The sequence below is a fragment of the Coloeus monedula genome (genome assembly GCF_965178545.1).
Source record: "Coloeus monedula genome assembly, chromosome: 1".
NCBI classification, from domain to species: Eukaryota; Metazoa; Chordata; class Aves; order Passeriformes; family Corvidae; genus Coloeus; species Coloeus monedula.
Window position 1 is genome coordinate 26,189,234 of NC_138781.1, and position 18,575 is coordinate 26,207,808.

Consider the following 18,575-nt stretch of genomic DNA (forward strand, 5'->3'; position numbering starts at 1 on the left):
GCTGGGTGGTGAAGGGAGCAATGTTGGGTTGTGGAAAAAGCCTCCAGACAAATGATGGAATATGGGAAAGGAGAGGTCTTTTTATGGAGGTCCTCAAAGGGATTTAAAATGACTGAATATGTTGTTGCTGCACTGCCTATGAAAGAAAAATTTGTGCCATTCGAAATTCACTGCGGCATTTTTCGTGTGCATATGTAGTGCAGATTTTTTGTGCTGGAAGTTGCATGTTTGTCCAGTAATTACCAAGTCATTTTTTGTGATGGTACTATTTTTAATGCTGTGGATCAGTTAGCTGACTGCCAATATGGAAGATGTTTGCCCCTCTGTCCAATTAATCCCATTCCTTGTCATTCACATTTTAGCAATGTGTAGAACCACAAAGTTCATGATGTGAAAAACATCTCAGCTGGCCAGATATATAATCTTTTTTCTCGTTGTAGGTCTCGTCAGCCTGTCTCAGCCCCTCTCTTTTCATGTCCTGACAAAAACAAGGTTAATTTCATCCCAACCGGATCAGCTTTCTGTCCTGTAAAACTTCTGGGCCCCCTCCTTCCCGCTTCAGACCTGACGCTGAAGAACTCTCCAAACTCTGGTCAAAGCACAGGTTTGAGCACCCTGACTGTTGAGCAGCTTTCGTCCCGGGTCTCTTTCTCATCTCTGTCAGATGACACCAGCACAATGGACTCCCCAGAGATCCCGGTACAGCAACCGTCCCAGCAGCAGCAGCCGCTTTTGCAAGAAATTCAGACTGAAGACCATTCCTCTCCTCAGAGCTACATGCTAATCTAGAGCAAGGTGGAGCAGGCCTCTGCCCTGAGACAAGGAGTGAGGAGATCCTAGTTCAGATACATCTGCATGAGGTGGCAACCTTTCAGAACACCACGGAATACTTAGCAGCATTCAAAAAAATATCTCAACACTGTTCTTGGCAGGGACAGAATCCATATTCAGCATTTTTTGGTGAGAAAGCAGTAATGCCTGCAGAATTCATACATCATTAAGCGTTTTAAGTGGAGACTATGCATTTCATAGTACGTTTGACCAGATTAGTACTGTGTCCTGTGTTCTGTTTCAAATTCTACAGTATAAATAAGCTCTCTCTATATATAAAAAAATGTTGCCTGTCTGAATAGAAAATGTCTTGCTGTGTTGTGTCCTATGGAAAATACTGTACTTCAGAATTATGTTTACAATTGATCCAGGTGTTTATGTTTCTAACTTCTGTAATACACACAATGCAAAAAAAAAAAAAAAAAAAAAAAAATGGCCACAGCAGTTGCACAGTGCCCACCCTATGGCCTAGCTTCAGGTACTTCTCTTGAAGTGTAAACTCAGGTAACTTGGAATGTATATCATATTGGAATATAAAATATTTTACAGCTACAAAGCTAAAGAGGGAACATCACTCTTTTGCCTTTCCTTGTTTTATGCATTAATATTTCCTCATTACATTCCACTTTCTTGGAATAAGTGCATTCAGATCCAGGTGAATGATGACCCTGGACATGGGTGAACATGAGGAGAACCAGCAAATCTGTGATGTTATATCACTTTGTCATGTGCTTACAAGTAAAACAACTGTTGCATTTACTGTCATTTCAATAGATGTAAAATTGTGGCATTTAAAGGTTTCAGGTGTTGCTCAGTTAATGACTGTTAAACTGTTGCAAATAAAGTGTTCAGTACTAGGCTGTACATGAGAAACATTCCACATTGTGTGTGAGAGGATTTTGAAAGACAAGAATGTTTTTGTTAAAGGACAGAAATTCTTTCAGGTTTCACAGGGGGCGATTGGGGATTTCCTCTCAAGGTTTTTGTTGGCAGTTAAGGATGTGAAATGCTACTGTTACTGTCTAAAAGTCAAATTAATGTTTAGTTTCTCTTTTGGAAATGTTCCTTCATTTGCTGGTTGGAAATAGGTTTTCAGATTTTGTTGAGCAGTGTTAGAAGAGCAGCGTTTTATTTATGTAGTGAGTAATTGTGTTTGGGTGAAAGTCCAGAAGTAGCAAGTGGGTGTTCTAAGAGGGGTGGGGAAAACAATAGTTTTAAGTTCATGTTACTTAAAGCTTTTCCCATAACTTTCAGTTACTTGTGTGTGTAAAAGTGTGCTTTCCCCCCTCCTTAAGTGTGAATAAAAGAAAAATCCATGTAAAATAATCCTGGTTTTGCAGGCTGGACACTTTCTCAAAACAGTACATGGCAAGATTGGGTTTGTGGTGCTCTTCTATTGTACTGGAAAAAGAGGAGCATTGCTTTCAGAGATAATTTTCTGTGATACAAAGAGGACCCCAAAGGCAAAATAAACTCGGTGTTCTTGCTCCATTGCTTTCAGCTCATTGGAACTCTGTTTATGCTGTCTACTCCTAAGAGAATAAGGTTCACCTTTTCCAGGAATTGAAGAGATTAGTAGCCTGCAGCTACTAGGAGCATTTAAACTTGCTCTTCTATGTTTTTTTCTGCTTTTGGAGATGAGATTGGAGGGGGGTGAGAGTGAGCCACCCCTCACCACTAGTGAGGTGAGAGGGGGGTGAGAGTGAGCCACTACTCACTAGATATGTGCTTTTTATGGAAATAAAGCATTGCTTCCTTTTTATTACTGAGTTTTTGTTAACACTGTCTTACAAGGTGGAATTTGCAGCCTATAAAACATCCACTGTTTTTTGACTCCCCTTGCAGAAAATGTAGGAGAGAGGTCTGTCTAACCATTTTCATGTGAAAAAGCTTCGTGAAACACAACAGCCATCTTTAACCCTACTAATCTCAGGCCTAGGTGAAAACACTATATATTTTATAGACTGAAGATAAAGGGCAGAAAATACTCATGATGTAAGTATCAATTCCTTTTAATATTTTGCTTTCTAGACTAACATTGCAGTATGATGACCTTTTTATGCTCTGGTTATGTTCAGATAAGAAATTGTAGTCTCAGTTATTGGTGTTAGGTTACCAGGGGATATGATGAGTGGTTTTTAGGTCAGTGCTGAACTCTGTACAATATTGGCAATGCCATTACATGTTCTTTATATTTTTTCCATGAGAAACTAAATATTAATTAAAATGCACATTTGTTCTTAGCAGAATTGAAGGTTTTGAACCAAATGTGTTAAAGCTAATGCTTTGCCATGTAAATTTCCCAGCAGTTGTTTATCTCAATTGTATTCTACATCCAGCTGTAGAAATTTGTCAAATATTGTTTAAAGTTTTGTACATAGTTGTACTGTTATTTCTAGCCACTGTGCTGAACAGTATTCAAGTTATCACACAATATTGCTTTACACAAGGAAATGTGTGGCTTTCGTTTTGTATTTTTTTCGGTATAGAAGTTCCTGTGTCTTATTTAAATAAAAATTATAGTTAAAAAAAAAAAAGTGGTGGGGACAACACACAAAAGCAGTGGTTCATTTATTTTTGGAAACTCTGCATGAAACACCATAGGAGGAGATTAAATTTTAATATTGTTCCAAATTTACATCTAGAATAATGCCAACCATGTATGACTAGTGTGCTATGTCTTCTACAACACGATAATCTCTTATCTATTGATTTTTGCATAATGCTGTACTCAGAAGCAGGGAAAAACCCTAAAAATAGCTGAATGCTTAAATATGCTTTAAATAGCATACTCTGTTTCTACATAGCACAGGAAAAGTACCAGTTAAGAGTTATTTGAAACGATGTATCTGCTGCTGTGTATGTGGTATGGCTAATTTCAAATTATCTGTTGAAAATGATGAAAGCCATTAGATGTTTCACTATGTGAAACTAAGCTAAACCCCTAAAGGATGTGGTATAAATCTACTGACAGTCTTGGTTTCATGTTGTTTTGTATGACTCAAATGATTGTCATTTGACTTGAGGAATAATTCTTTCCAGATGGGGGTGAGGGGGAAGGAGGAAGAAAGAAGGATAATATTTAAATCCATGTAAATCCTCCAAAGTCAGTGTTTACTGAAGAGCGCTATGGCAATAACCATCAAGAATGGATTAATGTTTATGGTCATCAGTCAGTGGAAATTTTAAGTTTTCAGCATCCCAAAGATTGCAAGGTTTCTATGTGACTATGTTAAAAACATCAACTGGAACTTAACTAAAACTCCTGTGCAGGGTCAGGAGTTGGACTTCAATGACCCTCGTTGGGTCCCTTCCAGCTCAGGATATTCTGTGGTTCTGTGATCACACCCTGCTACGAGAGTGCTTGGTGTCCTTCAGTGAGAAGTGGTATCATTTCAGCCATTTCATCCTCAGCTTGAAGGGGTTCCTAGGAGTAGCTTTGTGACCATCCTGTCCCCTAAATGGATTTGGCTGCAGCAGTTTCGGGCTGTCCTTGAGTGGGAATTTTCTCAGGAAGTACTTTGACAAAGGTGTGTAGCTTGCCGTGCAGAGATGAGCTGCAGTTTGTGTCACAGGGAACTCGTAAGTATCCTCATGAACCTAGGCCTTGCTTAGTCACATTTTGGTTTTTTTCCCACATGAGCCACACTTGGTGTGCTCTGTTTAACTCACTGCCTTTGTCTTCCCCAAAGCCAAAACAAGGAGTCTGAAAAGCACTGAGAGTAGAGAGCTAATGAAATAATTTTGCCTTGAGTCTCTCTTTTGTGAATAAAAGATCTTGACTTGAACATACATACATATTCTAGTAATTCATGGCTCTGGAAGTGAACACATCAGAGACCGGAGGACTCTCTAAGGGGAGCCCTTGGCTGTATATGCTGGGGTAGGAGACAAAAGATAGTGAGTGACCTGCTTCTTACAGGAAACGGTGCTGTCAGGGAAGTGATTCCTGGCTTCCTGACAAATTAGCTCTTGGGAAGGGGTAGATACTAGCACAAGGATAGAGTCTCAGTATCTTCACAGTATAAGCATAAGGAGTAACAAACGAGAAATTGTGATTTCAGCCAACATCTCTAATCCATTCAGTTGCAAGGAAACACCATCGAGGCTTAGCAAACCAGCTCCTGGCCTTGCTCCAGGGTAACGGATTGGGACCTTCAGACATTACTTGAGGTACATCCCAAGCAGTTTGGAGATAACAGATACTAGTAGAAGTTTGTCAATTACTGTTGTAAAACAGCTTGCCTTGCTGTGTAAAATACAGCCATGAAAACAGATTTGAAGCTACTCAGTTGGGAGGAAATAACTGAAGTCCACGTTATGTATATGTCCAGAACCTAAATGCAAGGAAAAAGTGAATTAAAGCTGGGAAAGTACATGCATTACACACACAGTTATCCAAACTTGGTACTTGGCTGAAGGAAGTTGTTTGATCAAAGACTGAAATGCAGTTAAATTGTGTGTATCTTGTTTCTGTTTTCATTAGTGTAACCAGTCCTGGAAAACTCTTGTTTGGGAGAGACTGTAAAAGGCTCAGGGAAGAGCTGTAGGAATAAAGTACTGGAAAAACCAGAAGGCGGCTGTGTGGGAGCTCAACATGATTAACTTGATGGTTGAAGAGTGACTTAATTTCAGTTAGTAAATACCTACACATGGGAAATAATTACTAATGAGCTTTAAATTTAGCAGACATGGAATACTAAAGCAGTAAGAAAATGAAGGTAGATAAATTCACATTAAAAATGTGGATTTGTTTTAGCACTAAGTGTAATTAATTAATGGGCCAAGATGCAAGGAAGGATTTTTGCCAAGTATTGATATGTTTAAAGTGAGATGGTTTTACAAAGAAAGTGCTCAAATAAGGTTTTTATAAGCCTTACTAACTTGTGATTATTTGGGGCATTTTACATTTCAGTTGATGGTAGAGGTGGAATTTTTTAACTACCTTAAGCATTCTTGCCTCACTAAAGAAGCAGGTGCTGTAATATTTTCAAGTAGGGTGTTAACACATCTTCTAAACTGTCTGGAATAGGTCTCTGGAAAGTTCTGGTTTGTCAGACATGAATGAATCTCCAGTAAAGCAGAGGTAGTTGAGTAGCTTTATTAGTTATTTTGATTCTGGCACCTCCCCTATAGCACCACAATTATGGAGAGGTGGTAAGAAACTGGAGAGTAGGTGTTGTCTTTCTGTAGTGCAGCAGGTCACAGAAATAACTCAATTACTCAAGTGGGGCTGAGAGGAAAACACTAATTGAGGAGGTAGGGAGTTTCCTCAGTAAAGGCCACATTGGAAGTGAGTGAACATGTAAGTTAAATTGCAGATTCAATTGGTAACAAGAAGAGCAATTAGATGAAGCTCGATAGAGAGGTGACCCCATTTTTAAGAACAAGTTGAAATTTTATCTCAGGTTGTAAGAAGTTCTGATGGGAAATTTTTAGGCTGCCATGATGTGTAGCCTGGAAAGCTCAAAGGCAGAGGAGCTGGAAGCCTGCGAGAAGAGAAGGTCGTGTAATCTCTTTCCCCTGTTGAATTAGAGACTGAGCTTCATAACAAAGCACAGTTAGGTTAATACTTGTGCCTGTAGAAAAGGGGGGGTGTGTGTGAGCTTTATTTTTGTGTGGTTAAACTTCTCAGTGATTTGTGCAGCTGTTGGTTGAAAACAGGGTTTGCTCAGAGCAATAGTAATACCCATGGTTATCTATTGCACCTTTGTTCAACTTCTCCAAATAAGTAGTAAGTAAATAGCATCATCTAAATCCCAGACTGCCAGGCATAAGTCATGTTAACTAAAACCAAGTGTCCACCTGCTTTCTGCAGGTGAGATCTGAGTGCTCTCGAGATCTTTATGGACAGAGGTTCTTTCTCCAAAGAGGAGAAAGCTGAAAGAAACTAGACTCCCTGTTAAGGTTTGGTGCCAAAAGGCTGGGTGATGCAATTACTCCCTTTCTGAGTTTTATTTGGGTAAGAATTTCTAGTCATGCCTTATCTCTGTGATAGAGGTTTCTCAGAGGGCAGCAGCCTCCCTTTCCATAAAGTTGGTGCTATCCTTGGGCTTCTTACATAGGGAAGTAAGAACTCATTCTTATGAAAGATTTTAAAAGGGTGTTGCCTTTGGAAACTAAATACTGTTTTTAGGAAATGGGAAGGGGTGGGGGGGAAGCGCTTAAATCTGCTTTTGTGATTCCTTTGGATTCTAATTCATTGTACATCCTGAGAATGCTGAGAATCATTCATTTTGATGTCAATTGCTGAAAACACAGGAGGCTTTATATGTAGCTTTCCGTCTCTATGACAGTACAGAGATAGTACCATACTACAGACTTTCACTGCATGGTTATATTTTGGGTTGGGCATGTAGGTGTATTTTAAGGATTGTCACTTCATTCAGGGGCTCTTGTTCATGAAGTGAGTTTGGGTACAATGGTGGGTCTGATTTTGATTCTAGTGAAGAATTTCAAGGAGATAGTTTAGACACCTTCTGAATTGAGTACCTAAGAAATCTGTTCTCTTCTAGGGAGGATTTTCTGTTTTTTCTCTTCTGCAGGGGAGTACTAAACCTTTGGGGTAGGGGAGTGATGAAGATGGGAGCAGTAGGTCTTGCACTTTCTAAACAATGGGAAAGCAAAGGCAGCCTAGGCCCCTGATTTGGAGGGTAACCTTGTATGTCTGTATTTGTACGTACAGGATGTTCCTCAGGTTAGGAAGACACTGGATGCCTTAATACTCCAGAGGAGTATTAGCCTGGATAAATGTCATTTGTTCTCTAAATCAGGCCATCTGTAGATTGCAATCTGTCCCTTTGGTGGTGTCCTGGCTGAAAGGCTGTTGAATTCTGCTCTGTATCATGACTTGATGTTGTATTTAGTGAGAAAATATACCTCCAGGCTGGACAACAAACTGGTGCCTCTGTCTGGCCCAGGGGCTTCGTGGCACTGGCTCTGTCCCGTGGGTGCAGGTCTGCCAGAGCAGGAGCTCTTGTCTCTCTCTCAGCTTTCACCGTTGTGGAAGTTTCCATTTTCCAACATTGTCTGTGCAGGCTCTGCTGGTCCCTCCTGTATGGGAGTCTCCTTTCCACCATCTCTGATGATGGGGAGATGCTGTCTCCATGTTGCAAACCAACAGGAAAAACCTGCAACCCTGGAGTCCTGCAGCTGTTGGGAGTTACAGCAGCACAGTGGTGCACATGTTTGTACACTGGGGACAGGAACTTCATTACCTGACTCATGGTAAGACTGGCCCCAAGCTGTTTGATGTTGTGGGTCAGGTGTTTTTTGTGGTTTTTTTTTGGTTGTTTTTTTTTTTTTTTTTTTTTTTTTTGTTTTTTTTTTGTTTTTTTAAATTTTGTTTTGTTTTTGTTTTTGTTTTTTTTTTGTTTTGTTTTTTGTTTTTTTTTTTGGTTTTTTTTTGTTTTTTTTTTCTTATATGCCCTGGTGCACAAACTTAAGCACCTTGATAGAGATTTTGACATTGCTGATAGTGTATATATTGGATTAATCTTCCCTGCAGAAAGGCACTTGTTTCACTTTGGCAGTTGACCCTTGCAGAAAGGAACTTGGTTTGTCTTGGTGATGCTACACAACAGGACTTATAGAAGCATCTTCTTGTATCTTAAAACACTTTCCTTTTTTCACTTGGATAACAGCCGTTAAAGAAAACAATATTACGTACCTCAACGTCAATTAAGCCCTGCATTAAATACTTCACGTGTTTATGGGGAACAGAGGTGGAAGCCAAACCGCTTACAGACAAGCTGCACTGTTCATTAAAAACCACCCCAGGACAGACAGTTCAATCTGCTCCTCCAAATCTCAAGTAGAAAAATGACCATTATGTATTTTTAGGGTTTTTTCAATTGCATTTAATATTTGCTAACAGGATGGGCTGATAAAATGGATGGGGGCAAGAGGAGGGTCTGTAAAGCAGTGTCAGTGCAGCCTTTCTTCCTGAATGCCTCTGTTTGCTTTTTAATCTAATTTCCTTTTATGTTTTGTTTTGGCAACATTCCCATGGCTTAAACTGCAAGCAGTGAGATGGACCTGCACACTCAGAGGTCTAGCCAAGCTTTGAAGCACAGCAGTAGTAACTTACGAAGGTTGCAAAGGCCGGTGAAGCCTAGAGATCTCCTGCCTCCAAGGAGACCTGGGTCACTTCCTTTAAAAATGAAAGCAAAAGTTGCAAAGTGCTCAGTGCTGGAGGGGGAGGGAAGGTTAAGAATTAACAAAAGGAAGGCTTTGTTCAGGTAAGGCTTCTTGTAATCATTTCCCTACATGAAGAGCAGCCGTGGCTGTGAGTATCTTGCATGCGACCTTGGCTGTGGTTTGGTGACAAGCAGAGGTGACCACAGGTCTTGCCTTAGGGCTGTCGTAGTGCTGCTGGCGTCTCGCCACTGCGCAGCCTCACGCCCATCTGTGGCCTCTGCTGCCTCAAACATGTTATTTTTTTTATCTTTTGCGGGGGAGGGTGGAAAGTTTTCAGCCAGATCAGTACCACTGCCTGCTCTTTTCCAGCTGGAAATGACCTGCTATGACAGTGGTGGCCCATGTTTAGATGGGTTTGGGATGCTCACAACCCTGGGCTGTGGGCAGGCTGCTGTGACTTCAGAGCACAGACTTGCCTTTTGGGGGAAGAGACTTGAATCGCTCCAGTGCGTCTGGCCCTTGCAACCATGGCTGCTGTCTCCAAAACCAGGGAAAACTTTGCAGGAAGGGCTGGATCAGCCCAAGACCCAGCTGAACCACAGATCAGAAAAGTCCCCCACAGGGCTTGTCTCATTCTTTGTGTTGTCTTCTAAAAATCTTTCTGACAATCAAACTGTTACCTGCAGCTCTCTGGTGTCAGGCTTTGGTGTTCTGTTCTGAAGCTCTGGTACTCAAGTTCAAGGTAGAGATGATCATGGGAGGACCACACAGACTGCCAAACCAGTCCAGAAAAAGCAGCAGCTCTAACAGCAAAGTGGCCCGTGATTTCAATTCCTGTGTTTTATGTGTCAAGGGTTCATTCTGAGGATTGTACCTGGAATAATAGGAGTTTGGATTTTTTCCTTGTCGCATCCTGCTCCTGTTACATTCAGCATACTTGTTTCCTGCAGGCACCTGTTATCCATCCATCTAGATGGAGAGAAGGTTGGATGATTTAGTTGTGTAGCACTTTTAAAGTTGTTTTTCACCTCATTCCAGCCTGTTGATGAAGCAAGCGTATGGCTTCCAGCACCTGTCCTGGGGCCTTTCCTACTGCCATAATAGCTGCGGAAGTCCAAAATAAAAGAAACACTCTGCAGAGTAAGCTTCTGGGATAGAGGAAAGACTTTTGTTTAAAGAGAAGACTGGCTGTAACTTCCTTAACAGCTTAGGTAGGTCTGCTCTCTTCTAAAATTGATTATCTACTTTTTTCCCTCATTTTTGAGTATTCATTATTCCATTAAGATTCTAACAGCAACCAGTGTAAATAGCTGGCAGGTAGTGTCAGCCAGGCTTTCACCTCCAAGCTACAGCATGCTTCTCTCAATTTAAATTTTGTAATTTTTTGCAAGCAGCCAAAACTTCAAACCCACTATGGATTAATTACAAGGCTGGGCACAGCAAGCTTTGGCTATGGTAGAACAGAGTTAAAAGCTGATGCAGCTGCTGGGAGCTGAACACTGCTGCCTGGCAAACAGCGGCCTCCTCACTTGGTCATGGACTCGCAGAATGGTTTGGGTTGGCAGGGACCTCTAAAGGTCTTCTAGTCCAACCCCTCTGCCATGGACATTTTTTTTTTGAGATCAGGTTATTTGTAGTCCCATTGAACATTTCCAGGGATGGGGCATCTCTCACTTCCCTGGCCAAACAGTTCCAATGTCTCACCACAAAAAATTTATTTCTTACGTGCAATCTTACACTCTTTCTGCTAAAAACCTGCCTCTTGTCCTTAGGCCTCAATAAAGTCTTTCTCAGTCTTTCTTACAAATGATATATATTGAAAAGAAAGCCCCCAGTAAAGTCTCCCCCCAGAGACTTCTGGACCACAGGCTGAACAAGCCCAGCTCTCCCAGCCTTTCTTCATAGGAGAGGTGCTCCAGCTCTCTTGACTGGTTTAGTGGCCCTCCTCTGGATCCACTCCAGCAGGGAGAGCTCCTGTGCTGGAAAGTACCTTGTCTGACTTAAGGAGAGGGCTATACTGGTTTGTAATTAGTCAGTGAGGGGAAAGCCATTTTATGCTTGGGAGAGCACTGTTAATGAATAGCCAGGTAATGGTCTGATTGACTGCAAGGCCAGACCACCTTGGCGCTGGAGGCTGGATGGTTACCCAAGGCCAGACTTGCTGGACCTGCAGGGCCTGTTTGGCCACGGTGCCCTTGTTTACTGTCACAGGAGAGGCTCTGTGTGTGTGCACTGTGCTGGGCTGAGCACATGCAGAGGAAGGATGGCAGCTCCAGCAGCTCCGTTGTGCTTGGTTGGCCAATGAGGTGCTAGACCATCTCAGCATTTCTGCTCCTCAGCTGAGGCAACACCTCTGCTGCTTGGCTGTTGGCAAGCCTGCTGCTTGCTCTGCTTCCTGCCTCCCCCATATGGTGGCTTGTTTAAAAATAAGACATTTACAAGGAGCAGAAGTTGTAAAAGTAGGCTAACCAGAGGGGAATTTGCAATAACTGCTTTGAAGGGAGCTTGAAGAAGTGAGGAGAGACCCAATACCAGCAGTGGCACCTTTACCATGTTAATTCTTGCTGCTGCTCTGAGATCTGATCATCTTAGCATGATGAGATCCAAGCATCTTGAGCACTGAGAGAAGACAGGGGTGCCCTTCCTCTGCTCTGGGGCTATTCCACCCCACATACTCTGAACAGCAAAACTGGACAGTACACCCACCATTCATTCGCTGGCGGTGCTCATTCAGTATCCCCTGGCACTCACAGTGGGATGTGATGGAAGGTGGCACATAGCAGCTGATGGAGGCCCCAGGAAAAGGCATGATGGCAGTACCTGGGTGCTGTGTCCTCACATCAATCTCATACCCTGCTGAGCCTTTGCAGGCTTAGATCCTGTCAGGGCTTGTAGGCCATGACATTTCTTGTATTCCCACTTGCAGCAAAGCTGCTTGCTGGTCACCTTGTTGCTCAGGTGGTCCCATTTTTTCCTAGCATGTGCAGCCCCTAATGTTTGCAGGGAATTTAAAAGGATGTTGGGAGAAGGCAGGTGGCTGCTTGTGGCCAGTTGGTTCTGCTTCAAAGTACATCAGTGTCATGCTCATGCAATGCTGGAGAGGGAAACAGCAGAAGGGAACGAGGTGAGTCCTATTCTACTCTGTTGGAATAAATCATGGTCATTTAAGAAGGCCAGAAAAGTTACTTTATAAAGTTACTTGCTAGTTTTCTCTATGAGCTGTTCAATTGCCAAGGCTCACAGTCCAATCCCTCTGAAGCAGCTGCTCTGAGATTTGTAGAAACCTTGAATCACCAGAATCAATTACATCAAATTTAATAAACTTCACAATAAAGACAGTTAATCAATCGCCACTGTTTTCATCTGCCATAGGGGTTCTGCAGCTGTTTTTATTTTAAAACAATCCACTACTCAACCAGAATATGCAACTGGAATGAAGCATGTTAAATCAAGATGAACGTTGTGTGTAGAAAAATCAATCTGTAATTTTCCCAGGATGATGAACTGCCCCATTGTCCCAAGCACTGCTGACACTGAAAGCACAGACAATCCTCTCAGTGGCACTGGCCTGGGAGGGACTCCACGGCCCAGGCTGCCGAGGAGCATGTGCCAGACACTTCCTTAGTAGTAGGGAGGTATTGTTTGTAACTCTGTACTTAAGATTTTTTGCCTTAACAATGTCTATTTGCAGGATGGTAGCTTTCCTGCTCTAGTTTTCAAATTCAGTAAATCTTTATGAAGATACTGCATTGTACACAGGGATTTCAACTGCTTTTCTTTAAGCAAAATCAATTATATTTTAAATACCTCTGGCTTCTTGGTTTTTTTTTGTCATTTGAAAGTGTGAAAAAAATTGCATTGCAAATGATTCAAAGCTTAAGTTAATTTCAAAAATTACATATTACAAGAAATCAATGCTTAATATGAACTACTATGAGGAGGGAAGAGAAAAAACCCTGCAGCTATGGTTTGCCTTGTGTAAAAGGGATGATCATTCTGACGCTTTTCTACCTAAAGACAGGATGAGGATTCAGAACATCTTTAGTTGAACCCCTATAATGCTCTTAATTGTCCCAGTCAAGACAGGAGTTTAGTTTTTTGTGCCTTGTTTTGGCTTTTTTTTTTTAATCCTGGAAGTCTATAATCTGTGACCTAAAAAACAAACATTTTTTGAGCCTTATGGAACAGTTAATTGTCTGTTTTGAAGTCAATACAGCCTCCTCTCTGCTTTTCACCTAACTGCTTCAGCTACTAAAAAATGCTGGAGTGGACAGTCCACAAGTGTTTTAGAAACTATCCAGACAAATGTAATCCACAGCAAGTTTAGCAACCACAGACTTGCTTAAAGTTGCAAGAATCTGTTTAATGATTTTGTGGTAACCCAGCTGGGCTGAAGAGCAGCCTGGCTCTCCCTTGAGCGCCTAACACTAACATTTTTGGCATTGCAGATAATTACAGCTTGGGATGAAGAGGATTTGGGGCAAACAGTCTCTGTTATGAGTACAAAATAGCACTCCATGTAAGTGCACCCCAGTGTAAACCTTAGGTACTTTCCAGTTAATCCCCTTAGTAGATGTCTTATTTACTGCCAGAACTGCAGCCCAAAGTTGTGAGTTCAGTCCCCTCTTAATGCTCAAGAAAGTTACAGAGTGCAGAACAAGGCAGCTTACTGAGCAAGGAGCTGCCACTACCAAAGAGTAGCAAATAGTGTGGAAAGAACCAAGTTTTATCTTTAGAAAGAGTAAGGCACCGACATCAGATTCCATGTCTTACGTGCCTCAGGGCCCGGCTGGGGTGGGTACTGTGCAAAGAGAAGATCAGGCCATCTTTCTCCACTACACACGAAAATCCACTGCTAAGTATCTGAAGAACTTCTCTGGCAACAACTGAAGTACTTTTGACACTTCCAAGTTATGGGATGAGATAATGAACATGACAGTTTTGAACAAGGGTGTTTAAAACTTGCTGAGGATTGAGCCTGATGAACTCTCGTCAGTCTAACCTCGCATCCACTGATAGCACATGGCTTTTTAGATAGGAGGCACCAAATGCACATTACTGCTGCTCAGTGCAGCCATCCAACCATGTTCTGCTGCATTCAAGAAGTTGGCCAATTCAGTGAACTTGTACATGTATATAGTTGTTTTCAGGTACTTAGTTACCTAATAGACCATGAGGCAGGGATTCACTGAGTGGACAGATAACTGGTTGTGAAACACTTTACCAACTACAAGGAAAACCAAGCAAATTAAAAATGGCTGAATATAAATAAATAATATAAATGCCTCTACTCGGCACTGGTGAAGCCACATCTTGAGTACTGTGTCCAGTTCTGGGCCCCTCAGTTTAGGAAGGACATTGAGATGCTTGAGCGTGTCCAGAGGAGGGCAGCAAGGCTGGTGAGGGGCTTGGAACACAAGCCCTATGAAGAACACCTGAGGGAGCTGGGGTTGTTTAGCCTGGAGCAAAGGCGACTTAAGAGGTGACCTTATTGCTCTCTGCAACTCCCTCGAAGGAGGTTGTAGACAGGAGGGGGTTGGGTTCTTCCACCAGGCAGCAACTGACAGAACAAGAGGACACTGTCTCAAGCTGCATCAAGGAAGGTGTAGGTTGGATATTAGGAAAAAGTTTTTCACTGAAAGGATAATAAAGTACTGGAATGGTCTGCCCAGGGAGGTGGTAGAATCACCATCTCTGGATGTGTTTAAAAAAAGACTGGACATGGCACTTGCTGCCATAGTCGAGGTGTTAGGGTATGGGTTAGACTCGATGAACTTGGAGGTCTCTTCCAACCTCGCTATTCTGTGATTCTGTAATAAATTGTAAAGCAGGTCCTGTACAGTACATAGAGCTTGTGCTCTTAACTGGCTACTGACACAGCCTCAGGGTGCACCAGAGGTTGTCCAGGTTGGACATATGGAAGAATTTCTTCACTGAAGGGGTAATCAGGCACTGGAATAGGCTGCCTAGGAAGGTGGTGGAGTCACCATACCTGAAAGTGTTCAAAAGACAACCAGACATGGCACTGAGTGCTGTTGTTTAGTTGGCAGGGAAACTGTTTGTTCCAAGGTTGGACTCAATGGTCTTGGAGGCCGTTGCCAACCTTTATGAATCTATGAGCCTTTTCCCCTTCTGTTGCAGGGAAGCAAAGGGACACCACATTGAGTTCAAATTTTCTCACTGTCCTACTGGATTACTATTCAGACACAAAGGGTTTGGTACTGTCTAAAAACTGGTCATGTTTATCTTCAGATGCTTGTTATGTATCAATTCAACAGCACAACAGCATTCCAGTGGGAATAAAGTTGTGGTTTCTGTCAAAATCATTTTATTAAAGAGTTAATGTCACAACAAGCTCAAAATAACACATGCTTCAGAAATAAACTGGATAAGAAATTCTCAGAACAGAAACAGAAATGGATTGAAGGCATGGTAAAGCATCAGTTCCAAGAAACTTTTGCAAACAAGTGCAAATTCTGTTGGTGCAATGGAGAAAAAACTCAGAAAAGAAGCCTCCTGGGCATGACTTCTCTTTATGTAGTGCAGTTTGTCACATAAGTTAGACTGGGAAGGGCACAATTTCGATGGCTGCACAGACCCAAATTTACGTCTTCGATAATTAGCTCCAGCACAGGTTTTTCAACTGTGAGTACTAACAAAACAAATTAGTTGACATTTTAACATAGCAGTAGTAGATATATTATATACATGATAGATGTTTGACTCATGCAGCCTCTTCAGTTACATGATTTTTTTTTTAATTTACTCAAGAAACATTATAAAAAAATAGGTTTGCAATTTGTATTTCACTCTGGTGTTACCTCCACATCACCCCAGGCAAAGACAGTGTTTCAGCATATAATCTAATTTGGCAAGAAATCTGCCCTAGTTCTTAACCTCATTTTTCTAAGTCCACGTAGAAAATAAATGCGAACTCTTTATACAAAACAAGAGCAAGTAACTGTACCTATAGAAAAGGGGATTCATTCCCTTTAGTTTTATTATCATGGCACATACTTTATAGTTTCACAACAGCATACTAATTTTCATTTAGTATTTTTAAACTCCAAAAGAGTGTTGATGAAGGGAAGAATGTGAGTTACCAGAGGCAGCTGACTCATGCATTAAGCAATTCATGTTCTTTATCAGTTCTCCCAACAGCATCGGGATTGGATAATGGGTCAAGGTCAGCAAAGAGACTGAACCAAGCAGTCAAGTCTTTAGGATTCTTTGTAGATTCTGGAAAAAAAAAAAAAGAAAAAAGAAATGCACAGACTTGTCAGCTATTTTAAAACAAAACTGACTGAATGTTTAACTGAGGTCAAACAAATGCCAGGCTATTGTTTAATTTATTACCAAGGGCACTTCTGACAAGAAAATCGGAATGTGTGATTTTAAAATGAGCATTTTAAAACACTATCAGAATATAGAACTTCAGTAAGAATGAGGGTTTTACATGTCTGCTATGTATTTTATATGGCTCCTGCCATGACAAGTACAGGAACACCTTAACTAGAAACAATTTCACACTGTCTAGCTTTGTTTCATAGAAAGTATTTGAGTGTGCCCCTGCATGCCTGCAAACGAGCAAAAGGAAAGTGAAGGAAAATTTTACTTTCAACCTCTCTTACAGGACTAAATTCCTTTGCCTAAATCCAATTCATATGACTGTTCTGTCTCCCCTGTATACAACCAACAAGGTCATTACTCATCTGGAATGAAGTTTTAATGGGAATGCATTGGCTGGAGAGAGAGAGAGAGAGAGAGAGAGAGAGAGAAAGAGAGGGTTTATGCTTGATAGCCAGTCCCCAGTACAGCTTCTACTATTGTTTTGATGGATATAGAAAAAATATGAATAGGGAATATACCAACAGCAGGTGGACTATTTCACCTCTGTGTCCACATTGACATATGTATTTCACAGAAGTCTCCTGCCTGTTCTTATTCCAACTGGGCAGATGTTCAGGTTAAAGCAGTAACAATTTTGGCTGCTGTGAAGAAGGTACATCTCCACTAGCTTTGTTTTTGTGACCCTATGCCATATTACACTGATAGTGGAATAAGATGTGCTCTTCACTCAGAGACATAATGGCACATGACAGCTTTCCTTGTGACACAAAGAATTTACAGGCAAAATAGGCTCTGCCTGGCATGACACTCCTCTTGGTATTTGCCACTTTCAGAACCACAGACTTCCAAATAGCTGAAGGCTGTTCCTTCTGCTGGTGCCAGTCCTGTGGCTATGTAATCACACTGATTTCCAATACAGTTTCCAAAACACCTTAACCCTCTTTTCTTTTTTTTCTGCTGAGCTGAAAAATGTCAGGGGAAGGAATACATGTCACCCCTTTCTTCTGCACTGAACATCTCTGCTTCTGATCAAATGTGAATGCACAAAATTGGCTACAAACTGGAAAAGGAATTCAACATAATCCTGGTTCACTTATCCAGAAAACAGTAGTCAAAAATCAGCAGGGCTTTGTCTTGGTAGATGGCAGGACTGCGCTCTTGGCTCAGTCGCAACAACTGAATTAAGTTTTAAACAGATGATTGCTGATATGATATATGTTTATCAACAAAATTTGCAATTAGGGCTCTTCTGCCTTATCAGTAGCCTGTATTTTAGACTCAATGCTAAACCCTAGAGCTACAAAACATTGTTTAGCTCAGACAAAGTGCATGCAGATGCTATTTTGTGTTACTCAAAATTGAAGTAGGTAAAAGAAACTGTAGCTTCAGCTCCTTTGTTATATAGTAAATTACTCTTTTGACATGCTATTAGCACTAAGCCTACCACAAATATACATACACACACATATCATACACCTAATTAAGGTGAAACAAAGTAATCAGGAAGCACAAGACTGAGCTGTCGTTACAACAAAAATAAGTTTTGTTATGACAGTAACTGAGGAGACAAGAGACACTATGCAAGATACAAGAGCTAAAAAGGAAAAGCAAAGTCACTGAAAAAAAATACATTAATATCACCTTTCACAGGCGTCTTGTCATCATTCACATTCAGGCTGTGTGGTTTCTGTGCTGGCTGTGGTATTGATGGTGGGCTCACACTGCTGGCTGCCCATCCTAAAATTCAGGAATACAGCAGCATTAGCATGAGGAGTGACTTTATTAACTCCAGCACCCCAGAGTCTGGCAGCATCAGACAGCAGAGCAGAGTATTAGGTTTATGGCCATTCATATCTGTCCTTGTACACACGAAGTCAGCAGTCAGACTGCAGAGGAGCAACATTCTTCACAGGAGAGTATCTACACACCACTTTCATCATCTCCAGATTCAGGCAACTATACTCTTTTCAAACCTTTAACCTGGCTAAAAAGGATTTTTGTTTCTCATATGGAATCACAGTTAACACTCATTCACAGAAAGGCCAGTTCAGTAATCAAGTCAAACACAGCTGTAAGGAGAAGAATCACTAACATTTGGGTGGAAATACCACACATAACAAACATTTTTTTCCACCTTTCTTTACTTCTGAAGTTCCAAAGACTTCCATGTCATCCACTGTTCAAGACAAAACCTTATTTAAAGACCTTAGATTTTTTAGTTAATTTTGAAGTAATTCTGAAAAAAAGATAATTTA

At 41.3% G+C, this 18,575-nt stretch overlaps 2 protein-coding genes across 7 annotated transcripts in view; one reads left to right on the forward strand and one right to left on the reverse strand.

Moving 5' to 3' along the window:
- Positions 1-3,322, forward strand: part of GLCCI1 (glucocorticoid induced 1) — a 54,130-nt gene extending 50,808 nt beyond the window's left edge. For 2 of the 4 annotated variants that reach the window (XM_082288657.1, XM_082288658.1), the window contains exon 8: positions 441-3,322. In XM_082288657.1, the coding sequence (XP_082144783.1) occupies positions 441-789 (349 nt within the window). In that variant the 3' untranslated portion in view covers positions 790-3,322. The remainder of the gene's footprint in view (positions 1-440) is intronic. The other 2 variants (XM_082288659.1, XM_082288660.1) reach the window with 1 other exon arrangement.
- A 12,080-nt stretch (positions 3,323-15,402) lies between these two features.
- ICA1 (islet cell autoantigen 1) overlaps positions 15,403-18,575 on the reverse strand; it is a gene marked incomplete at its 3' end in the record, with an annotated part of 68,881 nt that continues 65,708 nt past the window's right edge. For all 3 annotated transcript variants that reach the window (XM_082293079.1, XM_082293078.1, XM_082293080.1), the window contains 2 exons: positions 17,962-18,057; positions 15,403-16,209 (listed from right to left, as the gene is read on the reverse strand). In XM_082293079.1, the coding sequence (XP_082149205.1) occupies positions 16,088-16,209; positions 17,962-18,057 (218 nt within the window). The remainder of the gene's footprint in view (positions 16,210-17,961; positions 18,058-18,575) is intronic.